This window comes from Anopheles cruzii, chromosome 2, assembly GCF_943734635.1.
Source record: "Anopheles cruzii chromosome 2, idAnoCruzAS_RS32_06, whole genome shotgun sequence".
Classification (NCBI taxonomy): domain Eukaryota; kingdom Metazoa; phylum Arthropoda; class Insecta; order Diptera; family Culicidae; genus Anopheles; species Anopheles cruzii.
This window is the reverse complement of record NC_069144.1, coordinates 22968128-22986685: the sequence shown is the minus strand read 5'-3', so window position 1 is coordinate 22986685 and position 18558 is coordinate 22968128. Positions and strand designations below refer to the sequence as shown.

The following is an 18558-nucleotide window of genomic DNA, read 5'->3' as shown; positions in this document are numbered from 1 at the left end:
CAACCCAATCTGTCAGTCGATTGTGATGATGCTGTCGATTTTATGAATCACATGTACCCGAGGACTGTGTGCCCCCAAAACGACCAAAAGTACGTTGCCTTTAGGGGCGGTTTGGACGGATTGTAACCATTGTAGGTTTTATAGCCACTAAGCGGCTTAATTGTCATGATTATGAATCATTAACAGACTACGGAAGCCTATCCGTGGGCTGGGCAAAGCTGGGAGTCCCAGCTCCCGCGTAATATTACACGCAACTCCCCGGTTCTCCCTGGGAGGATGCTGATAGTTCCGTCGTCGTTTGCAAACGAAAGCGCTACCGGTTGTCGCTCCATCACCGGGAGTCCCGACGCCCAAGCCATTTATTATCTGAAGAGTCGATTACCCGCTCCGTCGACAAATTCATTCCCGACGCTGCCGGAACGCGAGGACGACGATGGCGGCGACGAAAGCAAGATATCACTTTGTGGTCTGCCAGTACACCGGGCTTTATCGTGTGCTTTAGAACATAAATTAATAACGCACGCTCTGCCGCTCGGCTCACTTTCTCTCTCTCTCTCTCTCTATCTCACATTTCAATTAATAATTAACTTTGAATAATGTCTTTAATATACCGAGGTGCAGCCCGGCTCCCTCATGCACCCTTTTGTCGGTTCTGCCGGAGCGCCGCATGTCAGGAAGCTGATGTCACACGATAGTAACCGTCTCCCGGCTGATATGCAAAGTATTATGAATAATTATTTAGTGAAAGTAGCGGGCAACCGCGAGAAGCCTGGCGGGCCCAGGACGTGGCCCCGCGAGCGAGCCTGCATTCGTGCAGCACCCGTGGCCCGAGGGACGAAAAGAGTAATATTCTTCACTTATTATGCAAGACGTAGTACACCTCGTCCGCGCGCCCCAAAGGAACCCACGCGCCCTCTCGACGACGACACGGAGTAAAGCATGTTAATGATTTTTTTCGTCCGCGCGCGTCCCAATGCAGAGGCCAACGCCAACGCCAACGCCTCCGCCACCAGCCTCTCCGGCCTGGCGAGGCTGGTTCATTTTCATTATTCACTTTAATTGCTTTATGCGGGAGGAGAAATTAACTACCTCCTCGGCGAGCGGGCGCACACACACACTGAGTAGCGGCCTCGTGGTTGGTGGCCCCAGAAGGAGGAACAAAAAACCCGCGGGTCGGGAGTCTGGGGTGTCGGGCGTCCGGACTTAAAATATGTGTCGCCATTACCGCGCGAAGAAGTGAACGACGGAGCAAAAAGCGACCGCCGCAGCGACCGGACTGGACCGAATACCGGACCGAATTCTTGGGGCGCCCATCATCAAACAACACCGAGATGATGGTCCGACACCTCTCGCGTCCAGTTTTGTGCAAAACAAGTCGGCTGCCGTCGTCATTTGCTTACGCGCTCATTACCGCCATCATTTGCATCGTTTGCGCGGGGTGCATCCTTGCGGTATTCTCTGCTGATGTCTTTCGACTCCTCCGACTCGGACCGGGTGGACACTGGGTGGGTCTTTAAAAACCCTCGGCCCCATCACCCCGACGTCCGGCCGTGTGCTGCAAAACATCCGCTAAAAAGCTCGCTTCTCGGATCGCCCTTCTGCTGCTTCATCCGTGCCGTGTCTGGCGGACCGGATGAGGAAAGGATTTCCAATTCCTAGGCGGCACAAGTTCTCGGTCGGGTCGGCCGCGGTGTAATAAAATTACACCGCGTGCTGGCAACACGCGGCCAGGCGCGGACGGAGCAGTACGACTTGATCATAAAATATTAAGTCCTACTAACAACAGCACCACAATATGGCGCGCGAACGCTACGCTGAGAGGTTCCGCCGTCGCGTCCCGCCAACATTGCCCTATTCATTTACGCCCTCAATGCCGGTCTGGAGTTTGGCTGGCCGGCCGGCCGGTGGTGGAATCGCAAGTATTTTCAATTTAATTTACTCAACAACACGTAGACTTGTCGAAGTCGGGGTGCCCATCCATCTCGCCACCAACGCCACCGGAGAGACTGTACTGTGTAGCTCCAGTCCCAGCTCCAGTTTTCGGGGATCGGAGACCGGGACGGCATTCAGAGATCAGCCACCCACAACGACGGGTAGACGGGTGACAAATGCGATGGTCCCCGTCGGCTGCTGTTCTAATAATTCATTACAGCGATAGACAGCGTCGGGCCCATGCCACGCCACGCCACGCCACAAACAGCATAAAGATGCATGATAGCACACACGGAGCATCATGTCACGGGGCGCGCGCGTGCTTTTATGCTTTTGCCATGCGAGCTGCCAAGGCGCCGATAAGCGATCCAAAAGGGGGGCGTGTGTGGAGAGGGGCGAACGCGTCGTCCTGGCGCAAGTATTCTGGGGATTCTGCGGCAGGGCAGACAAAGCGAATAAGTGCTCCGTGAGTGAAACATGCGCTGCTCATAAATACATAATCATTCAAACGGGGCGTACGGCGGGGATGAACTAGCGCAGGATGCCGGGTAAAGTCAGACGACTTTCCTGGTCTCGACGACTCGACTCCGAGTGGTTCCCACTCCGATTGTGATTGCCCTGCTACTTTGCATCCTTGCCGGCAGTGGTACGGTGTAAGATAATCAAATCACTAGTTACGACCCGACCGAGGGCGTTGCGTTTTCTAATTAGGTGCCGCAACACATCGATTGACCCCGATGAAGATTTATTAAAATTGAATGGGTCGCGTCTTCTCAATTGCTCTCGATCAATTACCGGCACCAAAGAGGGAGAGAGAGAGACAGAGCGCAGCAGAAACCTTCAAGGAGCCGGCGCAGAGGTCCCCGAGAGAGGGCATAACGCAATATCCGCTGCACGGTGGAACCGTTATTGATATTTATAATCACTTCCCAGCGACTCCCCGCCGCACGACCACCACCGCCATCGATCGCATCGATACAATTTAATTAATTATTTTCCCGTTTTCCGTCAATCAACTTGGCCTGCCTGCCACCTCGCTTCGGGACCGTCGGGACCACGCGCGGCGCCACATCAAACCCTGGATCCTGCACTGGAAAATGCACTTTCCATCATCCGACCACAACGTGCAACGGTTCGATGGCCTCGCTCTCGCCGTCTCGCTCACAGAACCGTGGCAACAAGCACAGTCTCATTATCAGGAATGTGACATACTCGGATCTCGGTAACTACACCTGCCAGGCATCGAACGCGCTCGGCAAGGACCGTGGCTCCCTCGTCCTGAGTGGGTCGCCTACACTCTGCTACTTTGATTCGGTAAGTACCCACCACCGAGCCGGTTCCGGTTCCTTCGTTAGCTGTCGGTCGGTCGGTTGTCGGCTCGGCACCATCGTTTCCGGGGTGTGCCGATGGCCGATGGTGTGCCGGCAGCAACCGACCGACCGACCGACCGACCGACCGACCGACCGGGCCGGGCCGGGAAGCTGAATCCTTTCGCCTCTCGAGTGATCTGAAGAATTTGTGCGTGCGGTTTTAATTAAATTTTAATCCGCCATCAATCATTGCGAATGGACCATCCGGGTCCACCGGGAGCCGGGGTATCTCCCCTTTCTGTGGTCTAGCCGTCGTCGTCGTCGTCGTCGTCGTCTGACTAGTTTTTGACGCCGGAGTCGGAGTCTTGTGACCTTCGAAGAACTACCCAACCCATGGGAGGCCCAGTTTCATGTTTTTAATCATATTCACCAAATTAAACCGAACCTTGTGGGCCTTGAGGAGGCTCTCAGGATTTTCGGCGAAGTCACGCCGGACCTAAGGACCTTTTTGGGGGCGTTGGGTCTGACGTTTAACGCTCGCCTCAATGCTTGTGCTTTCCTTTCTTCCATTGCGACGCGCGCAGCCAACGCTCAGCAGCTACCGGGACCAGTACAACATCTCCTGGACGGTGCAGAGCTACTCGCCGATCCGCGAGTATCGGCTCTTCTTTCGGCTGGCGGCGAAAAACATGCACCTGCTGCACCACGAGAAACCACTGGACAACAACCACATCTACGGCGACCGGGGCGCTAGCCACCTCTACAACGCGCCCTACACCGGTGTCGGTGGAGCGCACCACGGCACCGGTGGTGGTGGCGGTGGTGGTGGGGAGCAGTGGGAGAACGTGGTCATCCCGGAGATGAACGACTACGGGGCGCACAACCTCAACTTCTACAACATGGTCCCACCGTACGCGCCGTACCAGCCGACCGTGCGGCACCGGATGAGCTTCCAGCTGAGGAACCTGAAACCGGCCAGCAACTACGAGGCGCGTGTCCAAGCCCGGAACGACCACGGCTGGAACAAGCTGTCGAGCATATTCCATTTCTCCACCCGCTCGGAAGGTAAGTCCTGGGAATCCGGACACCCACGACAGAGCACCCAGGACATACGCGGGACTTTGCGCATTAAAGGACACCTCCGGCGGAACCTGCTTGATTGCATGCGCGCGGTTGTAACCAGATAAGTTTTCTACTCAATTAGACCGGCTGGAGGACACATGTTCTGACAAAACTACCCCAACTGGCTGGTCCGTGGCGCATCGATAAATTGCCCGGCCACTGACTGTCAACTCCACACCACATTCCAGGGCGTGGATGCGTGCTAGGGGCCAACAAATTCACGCCACCACAGCCGCTACGGACCTTTTATCGGCTTAACCTCACTCCTCGCAAGCCGCTCCTCACACTACTAGGGGTCCAAGGACTCACTGGTGCCACTCTGGTTATGAGGCCCACGATATATTTTAGCACTGTTTATTTTACGCAGGATCCTTTTCTCCTGCTGTCCCAAGTAATTACGCATACCTGCGCGTTGCGTAGCAGTAGTAGTAGACGGCTGACGGGACCTTATCGTGCGCGTTCCACATATTTTACCGATAATGGGGTAGCACCCCATAACGGGCCGGATTCGGGCCCGCAACCGCAAGAAGCCCGCCAAAGTGCTTCCTGAGCCGAGCCGAGCCACGCGGGTCGCGGGCGGTGGTCGCGCTGTAATTGCTCATTGGTGTCCTATTGTGCCCATTCATAGGAAACAACATAATTACTTAATTCAGTGCCGCCCCGCCTTCGGTGGTTGTCCCAACAACTACCGCGCTCAACAAAACCTCCAATTACCGCTTGCTAATTACAGTCTGTCCCGTTCTGTCCCGCGTACTCAACTAACGCTATCCTTTAGCGGGGCTCCCGACGAACATCCCGCCGATCGGCTCGACGTGCCCTCCCCCTGGTGCCTCTGGGGTCTCGGGGGTTTGATATCTTCTTCACGGCCAACCAACCGGCCTCCCGCTGAAACTCTTGCCCTGCTCACTCTGCCCTCACATGCACATGCTTTTTCGTTGCAGATATGGAGCTGGAGCCGTCGGCCCAGCCGGCGGTCCACGGGGCCGGTCTGCTGGATAAGAGCATGCTGAGCAGCAGCGGCGGGGCGCCGTCCGCCAGCCACTTCCATAAATCATGGACACTTTCCATTTTCACCGTTTTAATTACTGCGCGCCTGCTACTGCTGCCATCGTTTCTGGCCGCCATCGTATCGGTGGTGGCATGATTTGCGTCACTTCCGCTCTCAGCCGTCGCCGCCACGGCGCTATAAATCAATGAAAAGTCGTAACAAGTTCGTAACAGCGCCACCAGCGACGTGGCTCCTCTGCAAACCACCCAACAAACCATTATCACTTCCTCCATCTGACGCCCTGGCCTCGCTCAACGGAAGGCATTTTTGGTCGGCGCAGCACGGCGTGCACCAGTCGGCCTCAATTACCGTTTTGCCATTAATCTATTGTAAATTGCACACACACACACACACGAACGATCACGATCAGGGGAAGCTGTGCTCCCCAGTGGAGTGGGTCATTGTCGCATGACAGCAGAGTAGACGCGTCCCGCCATGACAGTTGGTCGACCACAACAAAATACTCATTTTAAGCACGCTCCACAGCATCGATAGAGTAGTAGCCTCTCACCTTTCGTTCAAGTAAGCCTGACCACCCGATCAGACAAGATGGCGGGCGGGTGAGCCTGAACGATCGACTTTAGTTAGACTTAAACCTGTTTCCGGAGCCGAGTAGAGGCCGAGCGAATCGAACACTGCAGAGTAAACCTAGGTTCGGTGGGAATTTTTTTTAAATTGTAAATCCTGAAGGGTTGAAGGATTTTTAAAGGATCAAAGCAACCACCTTTAGAGCAACAACGTGAACACTAGGAGTGCAGCTAGGTACGATAAGGATTTGTGGCCACGAAACAACAATAGGACAAACGTTTGAGTGTCGTCACAGAAGCAAACCTATTTTGATGCACTCTTTCGAAAGCTTGCCACACACACACACACACAGGCACTAGACAAACGTTAGTCATCAAAGTAGGCCGACCGAGCGTACCGATGGACAAACGTCAAAACAAAAACAATGTGCCGATTGAACAGTAATTGACTACTCGAATGCGACTATGGTTTAAGTGTAGGGCAAAACAACAGATGGCCATACAAGCGGGGACTGTTGTGGCCAACCAGGCGAAACGAAATACATACACATTTTGAGAGATTTCCAATGCTGCTGCTTGTGCTACCACTTTGCGGCACAGCCAACCACCATACCACACACCATTTAAATACATATTCGAGTCCAACGAAAATTGTCGAGAGAGAGAGAGAGAGCACGTCCACGTCCATAAAAATCACGCAAAAATATGCAACCTGAACTTATCACCTATATTCCCCCCCACACACACGTAGCTATCACTCGTACCGCAGTACCGTAGGTACTTAAACATATTTCATATACACTATTGCTCATCTTTCCTCGAGTTTTCCGCGTGTTTCAGGTGCGTGTGTGTAAATAGAGAGCTTTAACATAACGACCATCCCTTTCTACACGGAATCGGCGCAATCAGACGGAACAATAGGGACGCGACAGCGAGAACCACCATCACCACCACCAATCATATGTCAATCAAACAGAACCACGCTTCACTACTACCCACTGGGGCAGGGGCGCAGTGTTGTTGGGGCTTGTGTTGCTGCTGTCCGCGTTTAAGTCTTATTTGTTTTACGGGACCACAAAAACGAGAGGTTAAAGATAGTTGCGATTAATAGTCGATGAGACGATGCTGTTAAGTACCCAAGCCGTAGTGTAGCCGGAACAAGCAAAAGAGAAAGAGAGTAAGAGAGAATCAAAATACCGTTAACATCTCAGCGATACAGGAATGGGCCTCGAGTCCCCGCAGAAGAAAGGATATTTTATCGAAAACCTTCCACACACTCACACATTTCACTCACTCACTGGTTCATGTAAACGAAAGTAACATATAAGCAAACTGTAAAACTAGGACCTACAAACGAAGCGATAAAGCTTTATGGCTGCCGCTCTGTTGCCCTCACTTTCTGTCTTCATTCAACCATTCCGATAACGCGCCTCGCCTGCAAAACCCCCCCACGACGGTTGCACGTTGAAGAGTAATAATTCACTCGGAAAAGGAGATTTTTGTGCGATGAAGCAGAAACCGCCCCATAAAAAGCACGACGAGTGGCTGACTTTTTTTCATATCACTTTAAAAATATTTAATAACAAATAACACATACAGAGACGCGGCTAGGATCGACAGCCTCACGGAGCCGGATTTATCACAATCTTCCCACAGCGAGGGTTACCTATGCTCAGAGTGCAACAAACTGATGGAAGTCTAACGCGCACCACCCACAACACACCAGCAGCCGCCATATTTTTCCTTTGCGCCATCCATTTTCCTGCGCTGCACTGAGATAGTGTTTTCCATTCACGAGAGGCCAATATTCGTGCAAACAACATTCCAAAACACCCGCGGATGCTCGAGAGCACGCATGGGAGGAGACTTATTTACATGTAATCATTTAGTAAATGATTTCCAAGCAATCTTTCTGGTAGGCGTAAGCGCGCGTAGTATTTGAATCCTCGAGCCATTCTTCGAAACTGAGCCGGACCCCGAGAGCCGAGATTTCGGCCATGCTTGCGATTGCGATTAAATGTAAAACCGATGTGACAAATGGTAGACGCTAGAATAGAAAACGGACGAAAGAAAGGGTGTGGATGAATCAATTAGATCTTAAATCACAGTGAAATACGCCGCGGGAGAAGCGATCGATATTACGATTAGTGCTGCAAGACACACCACGCACGTGGAAACCCTTATTTATTTCAGCATTCGTCGGCGAGAGGACACCTCCGAATGGCGAATGGTGGCTTATCACTATAGAGAATGAAGTACAATTCGATGACGAGAGCTGATACAGTGCTGTGTGGGTGCGTGTGTCTGTGCGAACACATCCCCGAGCACACACGAAAAAGAGAAGAAGAAAAACAATGCGCCTGAATGAAGAAACGAGATGAAACCAAGCAAAACAACATACAAACCAGAATCTACTGTAAAATATACAATATATCAATAAGGAGAGAATAAAAAAACAACAACAACTAAAATACAATCCAATGAAAATAATCCGGACGCGTTGCCGTTTTCTTTTGTGTTCGATTTATGGTCATGGGTGCCGAGGTTCAATTGAATGTAAATGAAGTCCTACATAAATAAAGCAAGTCATCGTCTGTAACTTTACGGTGAGTAGTCTTGAGAAGGATGGGAGGAATTAATCAACGATGGTTGCTACTGATATGTTGGTAAACAATTTCTACCTTTCAAGTAACAATATCATTTCACAGAGTAATTCAAAGACCTGCCAAAATGATTACACCATCGAGAGCGGAAGCTTACCTATACGGTGTTGTTACAATTTTAAAACGAGTAAAATATTCTTCTTGGAACCTGGTGCTCAAGTATAAATATTTTCAATTAAATCAAAACCAACAGAGAATTTCTAGGAACGGATTCAATGCCCGATTTGGAACGTAACAAAATTAACACGTTCATGAAAATTCAACCTCCTGTAAACTGACTGAAGTGGCTGAACTTAGTCGAAAACGAACGCGTTCAGTGCGATTCCGTCAAATTCATCTCCGGAAAAATTTCTCCTTAAAATGTTCGGAAACAACCATTAGCCAAGTAATTATTCAATTATTCTTTTAACGTGATTAGTAGAACCAAGTTTGTTGGCGTTTGGTGCCGGAAGAACGACCAGACATGCTCTTCGGGTTATTAAGTTTACCCCCGTCGTCGTTCACAGTTCACTTTACGGTGGGCCTGGGTGGCATGGGTGGACTAACGCCATATAGACGCTTTTCGGGGTATTTTAAAAAAGTATCACAAGAAGAGCAAGGCGCCATGTTTTCACCTTGGATTATTTACTATTAATTGGTGTTTTACAGCAAGCACTAATTTAATGTCTTCAGGTCTCAAGTGCATGTTTTGAGGGTTCGAGCTGTCGTCTTGCGCTTGAAAACCGATTTATCGGTGCATCGTGTCGGATGATCTACTCAAATCTTTGCCACTGCGAAAAGATATCTAATTTCTGTACAGAAAGCCGCACTGTTTTCACAAACAAAGTGTATTTCTTGTCAGCAGACTGTTCTAACCAACGGTGAAAAATGAATTACATTCATAATTAACACTCATCCCGAGTTTTTTGTTTAATCAATTAATTGCCGAGTGGATACGCCCCTTCTAGCGGCTAACGGTTAAAATCTTTCAAATTCGGTGATGCTTGTTTTCCTCTAAATTCGGTTCGCCTTATCCACGTGTACATTTTCTAACGGTCGTTTGAAAATTTTATGGCGATTATATTTTATAGCAAACGAACCGTGGTCGACAAACAACCCAAAACATCGTTGTCGACATTGGCGGCTGCTGTCAAACGCGGTCCTCTAGCGCTGTCATTTTCGATGCTGCCTCGTACGCTGGACGAGAAAGGAGAGGCATCGAGTAAAAACAAAAGAAGCTGACCGTGTCGCCAAGGAAAAACTGGCCACGAATTGCACAGCCTTTTCCATAAATCCGCACCCATCACGGAAACCATGACATTAGGGCGCTCGGTGTCTAGTTTCAGATTACCTTTAGTTTGGTGTGCGTGCAGAAGTGTGTAAGCTTCTTCTCTAGTGAATCTCTCTCGCCAAGGGTGGTGCTGTTGTCCAGGTCTGGCAGCCAAGTGGCCTCCGTGTGTTCCTCTGTGTAGCGTATGTGTGTGCCCAGTCGTATGTGGAAAGTGAATCTTGCGTAGGCCACGAGCCTCAAAGTGATGGCCATTTTAGGCCCCTCGATCCTTCGTTCTGGCAGTAGTCGACTATATTCTAGAGATAGTGCTTGATGCAGATCCGCTGAATCTCCCCAAAATTCGTAGTAGTTCGGTAGTATACTCTTCCCCAGCCACCGTTCACAGTGCGTGCAAACGAATGAGGCCAACAACATCGGCAGCATCAGCGCGGTGAGAAAAGCCTCGGTTGAAGCGCACGGCTGCAGTTGTGACTATTGTGTTCGAGAAAGTCGATTGTTCTCCGTCGGCGGGAGCCACCATTCCGGTTAGGGGCGCATTGCTAAAACCGTCCCCAAAAGCGCCAAACTGGAACGCGAGAGGAACCAAGCTCCAATCAGTAGCAGCAGCAGCAGCCGTTCCGCCACCGTACAACGGGAGGACAGTGCGGCGGTGAACGCCACGACGGCAACGACGACGACGGCGGCGACGGAAGCGGACACGAGCGAAGCGCCAGGCGCCAACAAGAAAAAGATGAACGGTTTGAGCTTCAGCGAGCTGTGCTGCCTGTTCTGCTGTCCGCCGTGCCCCGGTCGGATCGCGTCGAAGTTGGCCTTCCTCCCGCCCGAGGCAAGCTACGACCTGAAACCGGAAGCGGACGCCAGCAACAGCAAGTTCACCCTCACACTGTACGATAAGGCCGACTGGCAGTACAGCGACCGGGAGAAGGAATGCTTCGAGGCGTTTTACGCACGGTCTTCCCGCGGCAATCGGATCGCCTGTCTGTTTGTCAAGTGCAGCGCGAACGCCCGGTGAGTGCAGGGTGGGAGGAAGATGGGCCGGAGGGGGTGCAAGATAAATTAATTATTGTCCAACCGAGTCCAACTACTTGGCTCCCAGGCGCTGCGGAGTCCGAACTGCACTGCTTGTTCCACATGAGAGCATGAACGCGACATTCCATCACACCCGAAGTCACGCTGGGAATGCGTTACGCAAAGCGAAGACGCGTGGGCTTTCGCCACGAACGTCGCCGCCGTTTCCTTTCATTTCCTCATCTCCACTACTGACTGGGCTCTACGCTGGGCTATCTTTATCTCTCTAGACGGCCGTTGCGCCCGTGTTACAGCTGTGTTTACGAATTGTGGTCTCGTAAAAACGGCTTTTACGCTACACGCTGACTGTATATTAGCAATCTGGTCGCACATTACTGCCCAGTGGTCTGGCCGGTTTGTGTTAATGGTTGATTTAGAATAAGGCCTCACTGTGCGCCATAAATTGAGGTACTGGGTGCACTTTATTTAAATTTGGACAGAAAAAACATGATCGCATCTTCGATCCAATGCGATGATAGCGGGCCAAGTGAAACGCTCCAACATAGCTGTTCCCGTTGATGAGCCAATCATTAATGCTGCTCAGTGCCGCGATGATGCATAAAAGCGAATCATCATCGTAAAACCGCTGGCAACAGGCCCCGCGGGAAGCACCATATCACAGTGGACACAAATTGCGGTGCGATCCAGGGGAAATTTCTAATCTAAATTTCTCCGACCCGTCGTGAGCCCTGCGGCATTAATGGTGGTTGATGTCAGCTTCCGTTACGGCGGGCCAGTCGCGGGCGACATAGCAAATGTGTGCGCTCAGTGCCAACGTCATCGTCCTCTCCGCTACCTCGGCCTACTACCACTGGCATCACTTTATCGAAATGTTTAGGGCGCCAGCACCGCAACCTGTGCCGGAGTTTGGCAAATCAATTACCACCTATGCTAGCCGAAGCTCTGGTGGCCGCGCTGTATCTGGTTGCCTAATCAAGCTCCACTTTTCGCCAAATGTTAGCTTTTGGATTAACCTTCTTTTTTTGCACCACGGTCTTCAATTTGCCCTATTTTGTGCCTTTTTTCAGCGTGTTTAACTGTTGCTTGCCGGTTACGGAACTTAGTAGGCTACGGGAGTCGAGCGATTACTTGATTGTTATTGAAAAAAACAAAACACTTTGTTTAGTTTGAATAAGCCTAATTTTAATTTCAAGCATAATTGGATGCAGTAAAAAAATCAACACGGAGTCAGAAATAATGTTTAAATTTCACGGATATTTTCTGCATTAATTTTGACGAACGAACGAAACACGCTTCACAGGTTGCATGCGTCGATGTGCCGTGAGCATCGTTTGATAATAGCTGCTATGAATTGTCTCAAATTATTCTGAATTCTTCACTGCAAATCGCTTTCAAATTTGAATTTTACACATAGAAAATGATTTCAATTTCATTTTCTTACAAACAATGTATATATCGCCCTTTGTTGGGGTTGTTTCCCCGCAGAAACGTGTAAACGAAACAGCGTTATCAGGTTGCGCGTACGAGTTCAATCGCGACAAGTAAACTTAAGATAAGGAACTGAATAATTAAACTTGGCTGTGATTTTTTCAACAACTCACATAAAGCAAACACTTTCATTTCGTACCGTTGAAAGCGAACTACTTTGAGGTGGGGGTCGTCTACTCCTTTTTACTAATGTCCTTTTTGAAACATTTATTTTCCAGATTCACTCTACTCTTTTCCCACGGGAACGCTGTCGATCTCGGGCAGATGACGACATTTTTCATCGGGCTGGGACAGCGCATAAATTGTAACATTTTCAGCTACGATTACTCAGGTTATGGTCAAAGCACCGGAAAACCGACCGAAAAGAACCTCTACGCAGACATAGACTCCGCGTGGCACGCATTGCGAACGCGGTACGGCATCAGCCCGGAAAACATCATCCTCTACGGCCAAAGCATAGGCACAGTGCCAACGGTGGACCTTGCCAGCCGGTACGAGGTGGGTGCAGTGATTCTACACTCACCACTCATGTCCGGTATGCGTGTCGCTTTCCCCGCCACCAAACGCACCTGGTTCTTTGATGCGTTCCCAAGGTAGGGCCCGTAGCTTCCACTTTCCTGTGTGACTCTGAGTCTAATGTCTAAGTTTTCTGTTCACTTTCCTGCCATCTTCAACGGAACAGTATCGATAAGGTGCCGAAAGTAACGTCACCCGTGCTTGTTATACACGGTACGGAGGATGAGGTGATTGACTTTTCCCACGGCATGACAATCTACGAAAAGTGTCCACGAGCAGTGGAACCGCTGTGGGTGGAAGGAGCTGGCCACAATGATGTGGAAATGTACAGCCAGTATCTGGAGCGGCTGAAGCAGTTCGTGTCAGTGGAGCTGGTCAACTGACAAAAGCTGAATAAGCGCGGCGGAGGCGGCGGCAGTAGTGGCAGGCGTACCAAAGGTGACGGCGATGGCCCAAAGGCGGACAGTGGCGAAAATGATGAAGATGATGAGGATCTAAACACGGGTAAGATCGCTGTTGATCTACATTGTTGTGTAATGAATTTATGAATTTAAGTATGCTTTATCTCGGTCAGATGATGAGATACTGAATGCATCAATCACGATCAGCTCCAACTCCACCAATGATGCATCGACGATCGAGAAGCTTCTCTAGCATCAGGGGAACGGCGGAGGCAGCGGGAAAGATCTCGCTTCCTCCGCCACGGTGGCACCCGATGCCGATCCTTCTGCGCGGTCCGATGGTGACGGTCGGGACACGGCCGAGGAGCAACAGTTGAAAGCGTTGGGCGACGGAAAGTCGCGCCAATCCGCTGGTGACGTGAGCGTCGGCCAGAATAGTGGCACAACCAAAGCGACCGTCCACATCAATGGAGTCGCTGTCGATCACTTCCACCAAAACTCGGACGTGGACGAGGAGCGTCGGTCACTGTGCCAGAACAGTGACATTCACGGTTTCATCTCCTACTCTTCCGACAGCAGCATGATCGAACTGAACCTCAAGTTTCGCAAGTGCGCCTGTAACGAAAACATCATCAACATCTCCAAAGAAAACCTCCAACAGATGCAACGAAGCTGCTCGCCACCGCCAACGGAGGGCGAGGATCGCCCGGGCGACTTGCCCAGCAGCCAGCCGCAGCTCGTAACCAGTGCCGCCGTTCCGGAGCGAAGTGTGTTCAGGAGAGAAGGTAAAAGCAAGAAACTGTTAGCATTAAACAAAGACAACCTGAACAGCTTGGTGCGCAAGCTGAACGACACCGCGAATAGCTCATCCTCATCGTGTACAAAGTGTAGACTATCATTAGACGTCAATCATATTTTAACTCAGATCGTAAGCATTAAGACTACCGGTGGTGGCTCGTCACCGGGCGTGGCTGACGACAAGCGCGACGATCAGGCTTCGCCTCGCGATGAATCGATCGCACGGCGCGCCCCCAACCCCTTGACGATCGATGCTTCCGGTATTGGGCTACGGGCGGACGACTCGTTGATCGGTAGCTCAGCCTCGCCGTTACCCTCACCGAACTCGCCTATCCCTTTGCTCGGACTTCCACCGCTCGAGCGGCGTCACAGCGAAACGGTGGAGCGACGCTCGATCGGTGTGCAGCATGCGGCAGGGATGCGCCCACCGCGCAAAAGGGCTCCAATGCTGCGTACGCACGGTCGCAGCATGGCGCAGGCCGAGGAAATCATTATCATATCGGATGAGTTTCGCCGACAGTCCTTGCGTGACCAACAATCCGTCCGTGTGCAGAAAAGCGTGAAAAAGATCTCCAAATCGATGGAGTGTATCGATAAGCGCAATCCACCGACACTGTCCCTGCGGCCGGTAGCGATACGAAGCTTCCAGCTGCCCAACTCCACGCTCGACGGTGTCGACGGAGCGGACGAGATGCTAACCATCGTCGTCGACACCGTCGGCAGTGCGGCAAGCAGTGTGAAATCAATTTCGAAATCCGTCGACAACGTGTCAGTTGGCTCCGGGAACAATGTGGAACCGTTTGCTCAACCGAAAACTCCTGACCTGACCGCCGCCAGTGACAGTGTCGAGTTGATCTTCATTTCGGACGAATTCGTTAAGCGCAAATCGAAATCCAGCTCGGATGTGATCATCGTGGAAAGTGCTGGTGACCGTAAGCGCGAGAGTGCCAAGCGACGGAGACCGGTCAAGCATCTGTCCGTGAGCGGGGTGGAGGGTACCGGCGACAGGCAGCGAAAGGTGATTGGGGCCACCCATCGTACCCAAAGTACCGAGGGTCGGATCGTCAAGTCAGCCACCATCCCGGTGGCCGCGTCTCCCGCTGCCAAAGCGAAAGATACCCGCCGCAAAACGACCGTGTCGAACTCGAACAGTTTTCTCACCTACGAAGAGCCGTTTTCACCGGACACGCTCGAAAGCAAAGACATTGGGCAGATGTTTGCTGAGGCCGCGGCAGAATAAAACGAAATCGGTCGCAGCACTGCTCACAGAGAGGCGGCCATTTCCGGGCGACTGTAGTCGCAAGCATACCGTCATACGTCGTTTGCATGTTGTTCCATCAGTAGGCAATGAATTATGTGTATTTTTAGTTTTGTTACTTGTATTGTTGTGCAATCGAAGGATGCATTGATTGCGGACTGGCATAAATGCTGATGTGTCTTCCTTGTGCAATTTATCAATATCGTAACACATTTTTTTAAAATTGTTCACACCGGAATGAATGAATGAATGAACGACATTCTGCCCAAATATTTGACCTACGCACGTCAACGCTTTACCCAAATTGCACATGCAGTAGTTTAATTGGTCCGTGAACACAATTGGAAAGCTTAGTAGCAACAACGATCCGTTTTGGTGTAATGTCTCCCTTTAACCGTATCGTTTTTCACAGTCCACAGTGTTCTAAGATTTAAACAATACCCAACCGTTTTTGCATGTACCTCGGGAAGTAAACCGTAAAGTTTGTCTTACTCGCCATTTCGTTGAAGCGTTTTCCATCCATCGAAAGTAACCCACAAGTTAACATAAACCGATCATCACATTGCGTACCACACCTGCTCTCTTGGGCACGCAAAAAGGCAAACAAAAATGCCAATAATCACTCGTGATGATTGCTTAGGAAGACAAAGAAAAGAGACCCCTATTCGATAAGTAAATCTGCCACCATCAACAGTTGCATGCGACTGATAAACTTGACTGATAATCTATGTAGAACACCTGTCGTAGTGGTGAAGCTCTTGCAATGTTCAAAAAAAGTGTAACATAGAACCCTTCCCCACATTAATATCCCCCGGATGTACTGTAGTAGAACTCGAAATTAGTAACTCGATTTAGCTGTGCGTCTAAAACTCTTTCCTATAACGATGCTAATCCGGTGACGATGCTGTGTTACAGAAGCAACTTGGAAAGAAACCATAAACACAGTTTCAAACTAACAAATGACTAATGCTTTCTGACAAATGCGATTAGCTGTGTGTGGTGTGTGCAAGCGAACGCCAAACTGACACCGATGTTCTTTTCCCCAATCCTTTTTACAGATCTGATATGAAACGTATGCACCTAATAGCCGTCCCTACCATTGATTGTTGTGTAGTTCCATTGCAAGAAATCAAGTAACCGTGCTCAATATCCGCAGCCCAACAGCCAAGCACTCAGGCACTGGAGTAATTAGTAAACCATACACAAACACACAAACTTACACATGAAACTAATGAAACCACAGCGCCCACTCTGATCTGTGTCATATTTCCCGAACAACTATGACACAGTTTTTGGCGTACACTGTAATGGGTCGCGTTTTTTGATCTCCAACTGTGATCGCCACCCAATACACGGTAGGGTGATCGCGATCGTTTCAGTTTGATTAGTTTGTGAAATATGAAGGGTTTATTACTGTTTCGAAAAAGCAAAAACTACCTAATGGTCGCGGTGGGGATGTATATTTCAATTCGAATCGATTGTATATTGGTTGAGATTAGTTGTAGCCACGTACGTGAGATATAAGAATATGCTCTGGAAAACTTCCATCGTGTGATTATGCTTCTGACATTTCCTTTTTTTTATCGACGCTACTAAAGCGTTAAATTCCTTGACAAAAAAAAACCAACCGGTGAACTCGCAATGCTGGCGCCCGAATATTTGTTGAGCACTGTAGTGGCACGGCTACGATCAATTGGTTAGATAAGCAACATCACGAACCTCACCATCGCCACGTATTTCCCGGATGTATCCGGAACTAGAAGAAAACTTGCCATTCTAGGAAAGTGCCCGCAATGTATTTTTTTACATTTGTTGAATTTCGGAACAGAATCACGAGAATAAGACACTAAGTATGTGTGTTGTAAGTGTACGTGTTGTTGTAGCTTAAGTGTGTTTTCGAATATCAAAAAATATTACCATATATGTACCGAGTATCGTCCTTTTCTCTTCTTTCGAAACCGATCTCCCCGTCTCTGGCAAACAATGCACCACCGTTCGATGCCTGTCACGAGGTTTAGAGCAATGCGCGCCGCATAGGATGTGTGGGCCAACCTGCAATTCACTGATCACACGAATGATGTTACTCAATGTGCAAGTAATGTGCAGTTAAAGCACAATCAAAGAAAGATTAGTTTTTAAGTTAACAAAATTGGGGGGTAACATCGGGAACACCGGGTGAGGCAAATTATGGTTCTAGAGATTCATCTTCTTATATCTAAGGGAAAAACGTATACACTTTTATTTGCGTTTTTTAATGAATGTTTCTTTTTTATCTGTAAGCTGACACTTACTAATTTATAGTGCGATAAGAGCAAGACCTGAAAGTGCCTCCCCGTGGCATGTTCAATGGGGAGGCTTAGATGAAGTAGATAGGATAGAGTGGAATGGCGGCGACGGTGTGTGGTGAACGAGAAGACAAAACCAAACGCGTAGATAATGGAAACTTAATTGTATAAGTTTTATCTTCCATTTTTCCGTGAAGATTACTTGCAGTGGGACACTGTGGAATCACGTTTGGGATCGTGATACATGCTGGATAAACAAATGAAACATGAAAGAGGGAAAGAGGGAGAGAGAGCGAGAGACGTCTTAAATAATCACTGAATAACCAAGCGCACATACCACCAGAGTTGAAACGAAATGCACAAAAATAACGGCGTGTGGCGCAGGAAAGAGATTTTCCTGCACGGAATTAAGGGATGGTTCTGTGGTGGAGTTTACACGGAAATGATATGCAATATTATACGATTCACCGAAGCCAAGTCTTCGAATGTTATTACATTGAGCAATGTTTTTTACAACACTCATCATACCCCCTCACATACTTACACGTACTGGCATTCGCATAACATGAAGCATATTTTTGCATAGGTTACAAGACACATCCCCACACAAGCCGTCATAAGCGAAAATGATCTTTCCCCCAAAGCAAGCAATCCGTTATTAGACAACAGCAGCCGAATGGAAGGAAACTAGAATAGCAATAGTATAAAGGGAAAGAACTCTGACATGAGCTGTTTACGACCTTAAATAAAATGAAATTGTTATATTCAAATGGTCACCTCAAGCGATTGTGTTTGATTTTTCCGAAAAAGAAAAATATAGTCGACCGCTTCGACAGGATATGTGAATAGTTTCTTCAGATCGTAGAATGACTTGTGGGCTGCTGGCTAGCATCGTAGCGTGAATCTCCTAT

General features: G+C 49.5%; 3 protein-coding genes across 3 annotated transcripts in view; all 3 read left to right on the top strand.

The window, feature by feature from the left end:
- The window catches only part of LOC128278687 (uncharacterized), a 79523-nt gene extending 74015 nt beyond the window's left edge, over positions 1-5508 (top strand). Inside the window, exons 5-7 of the mRNA XM_053017418.1 lie at positions 3100-3246; positions 3827-4307; positions 5306-5508. Of these exons, the coding sequence (XP_052873378.1) occupies positions 3100-3246; positions 3827-4307; positions 5306-5508 (831 nt within the window). The remainder of the gene's footprint in view (positions 1-3099; positions 3247-3826; positions 4308-5305) is intronic.
- A 5094-nt stretch (positions 5509-10602) lies between these two features.
- Positions 10603-13341, top strand: LOC128277838 (alpha/beta hydrolase domain-containing protein 17B-like). The gene is made up of 3 exons (XM_053016371.1): positions 10603-10880; positions 12608-12982; positions 13072-13341. The coding sequence occupies exons 1-3, from the start codon at positions 10603-10605 to the stop codon at positions 13286-13288; spliced, it is 870 nt and encodes a 289-aa protein (XP_052872331.1). The 3' UTR covers positions 13289-13341.
- Positions 13342-13352: 11 nt separating this feature from the next.
- LOC128278686 (uncharacterized) lies at positions 13353-15344 on the top strand. The gene is made up of 2 exons (XM_053017417.1): positions 13353-13370; positions 13560-15344. Exons 1-2 carry the CDS (start codon positions 13353-13355, stop codon positions 15342-15344), a joined length of 1803 nt encoding a protein of 600 aa, XP_052873377.1.
- Positions 15345-18558: the final 3214 nt, after the last annotated feature.

What these genes read in the sequence shown, in the direction of transcription:
- LOC128277838 (XM_053016371.1), top strand. Translation starts at nt 10,603, where the DNA reads ATGAACGGTTTGAGCTTCAGCGAGCTGTGCTGCCTGTTCTGCTGTCCG. An exon ending in AAGTGCAGCGCGAACGCCCG is followed by an intron (nt 10,881 to 12,607) that starts GTGAGTGCAGGG and finishes TTTATTTTCCAG; the next exon opens with ATTCACTCTACTCTTTTCCC. An exon ending in TTCTTTGATGCGTTCCCAAG is followed by an intron (nt 12,983 to 13,071) that starts GTAGGGCCCGTA and finishes TCAACGGAACAG; the next exon opens with TATCGATAAGGTGCCGAAAG.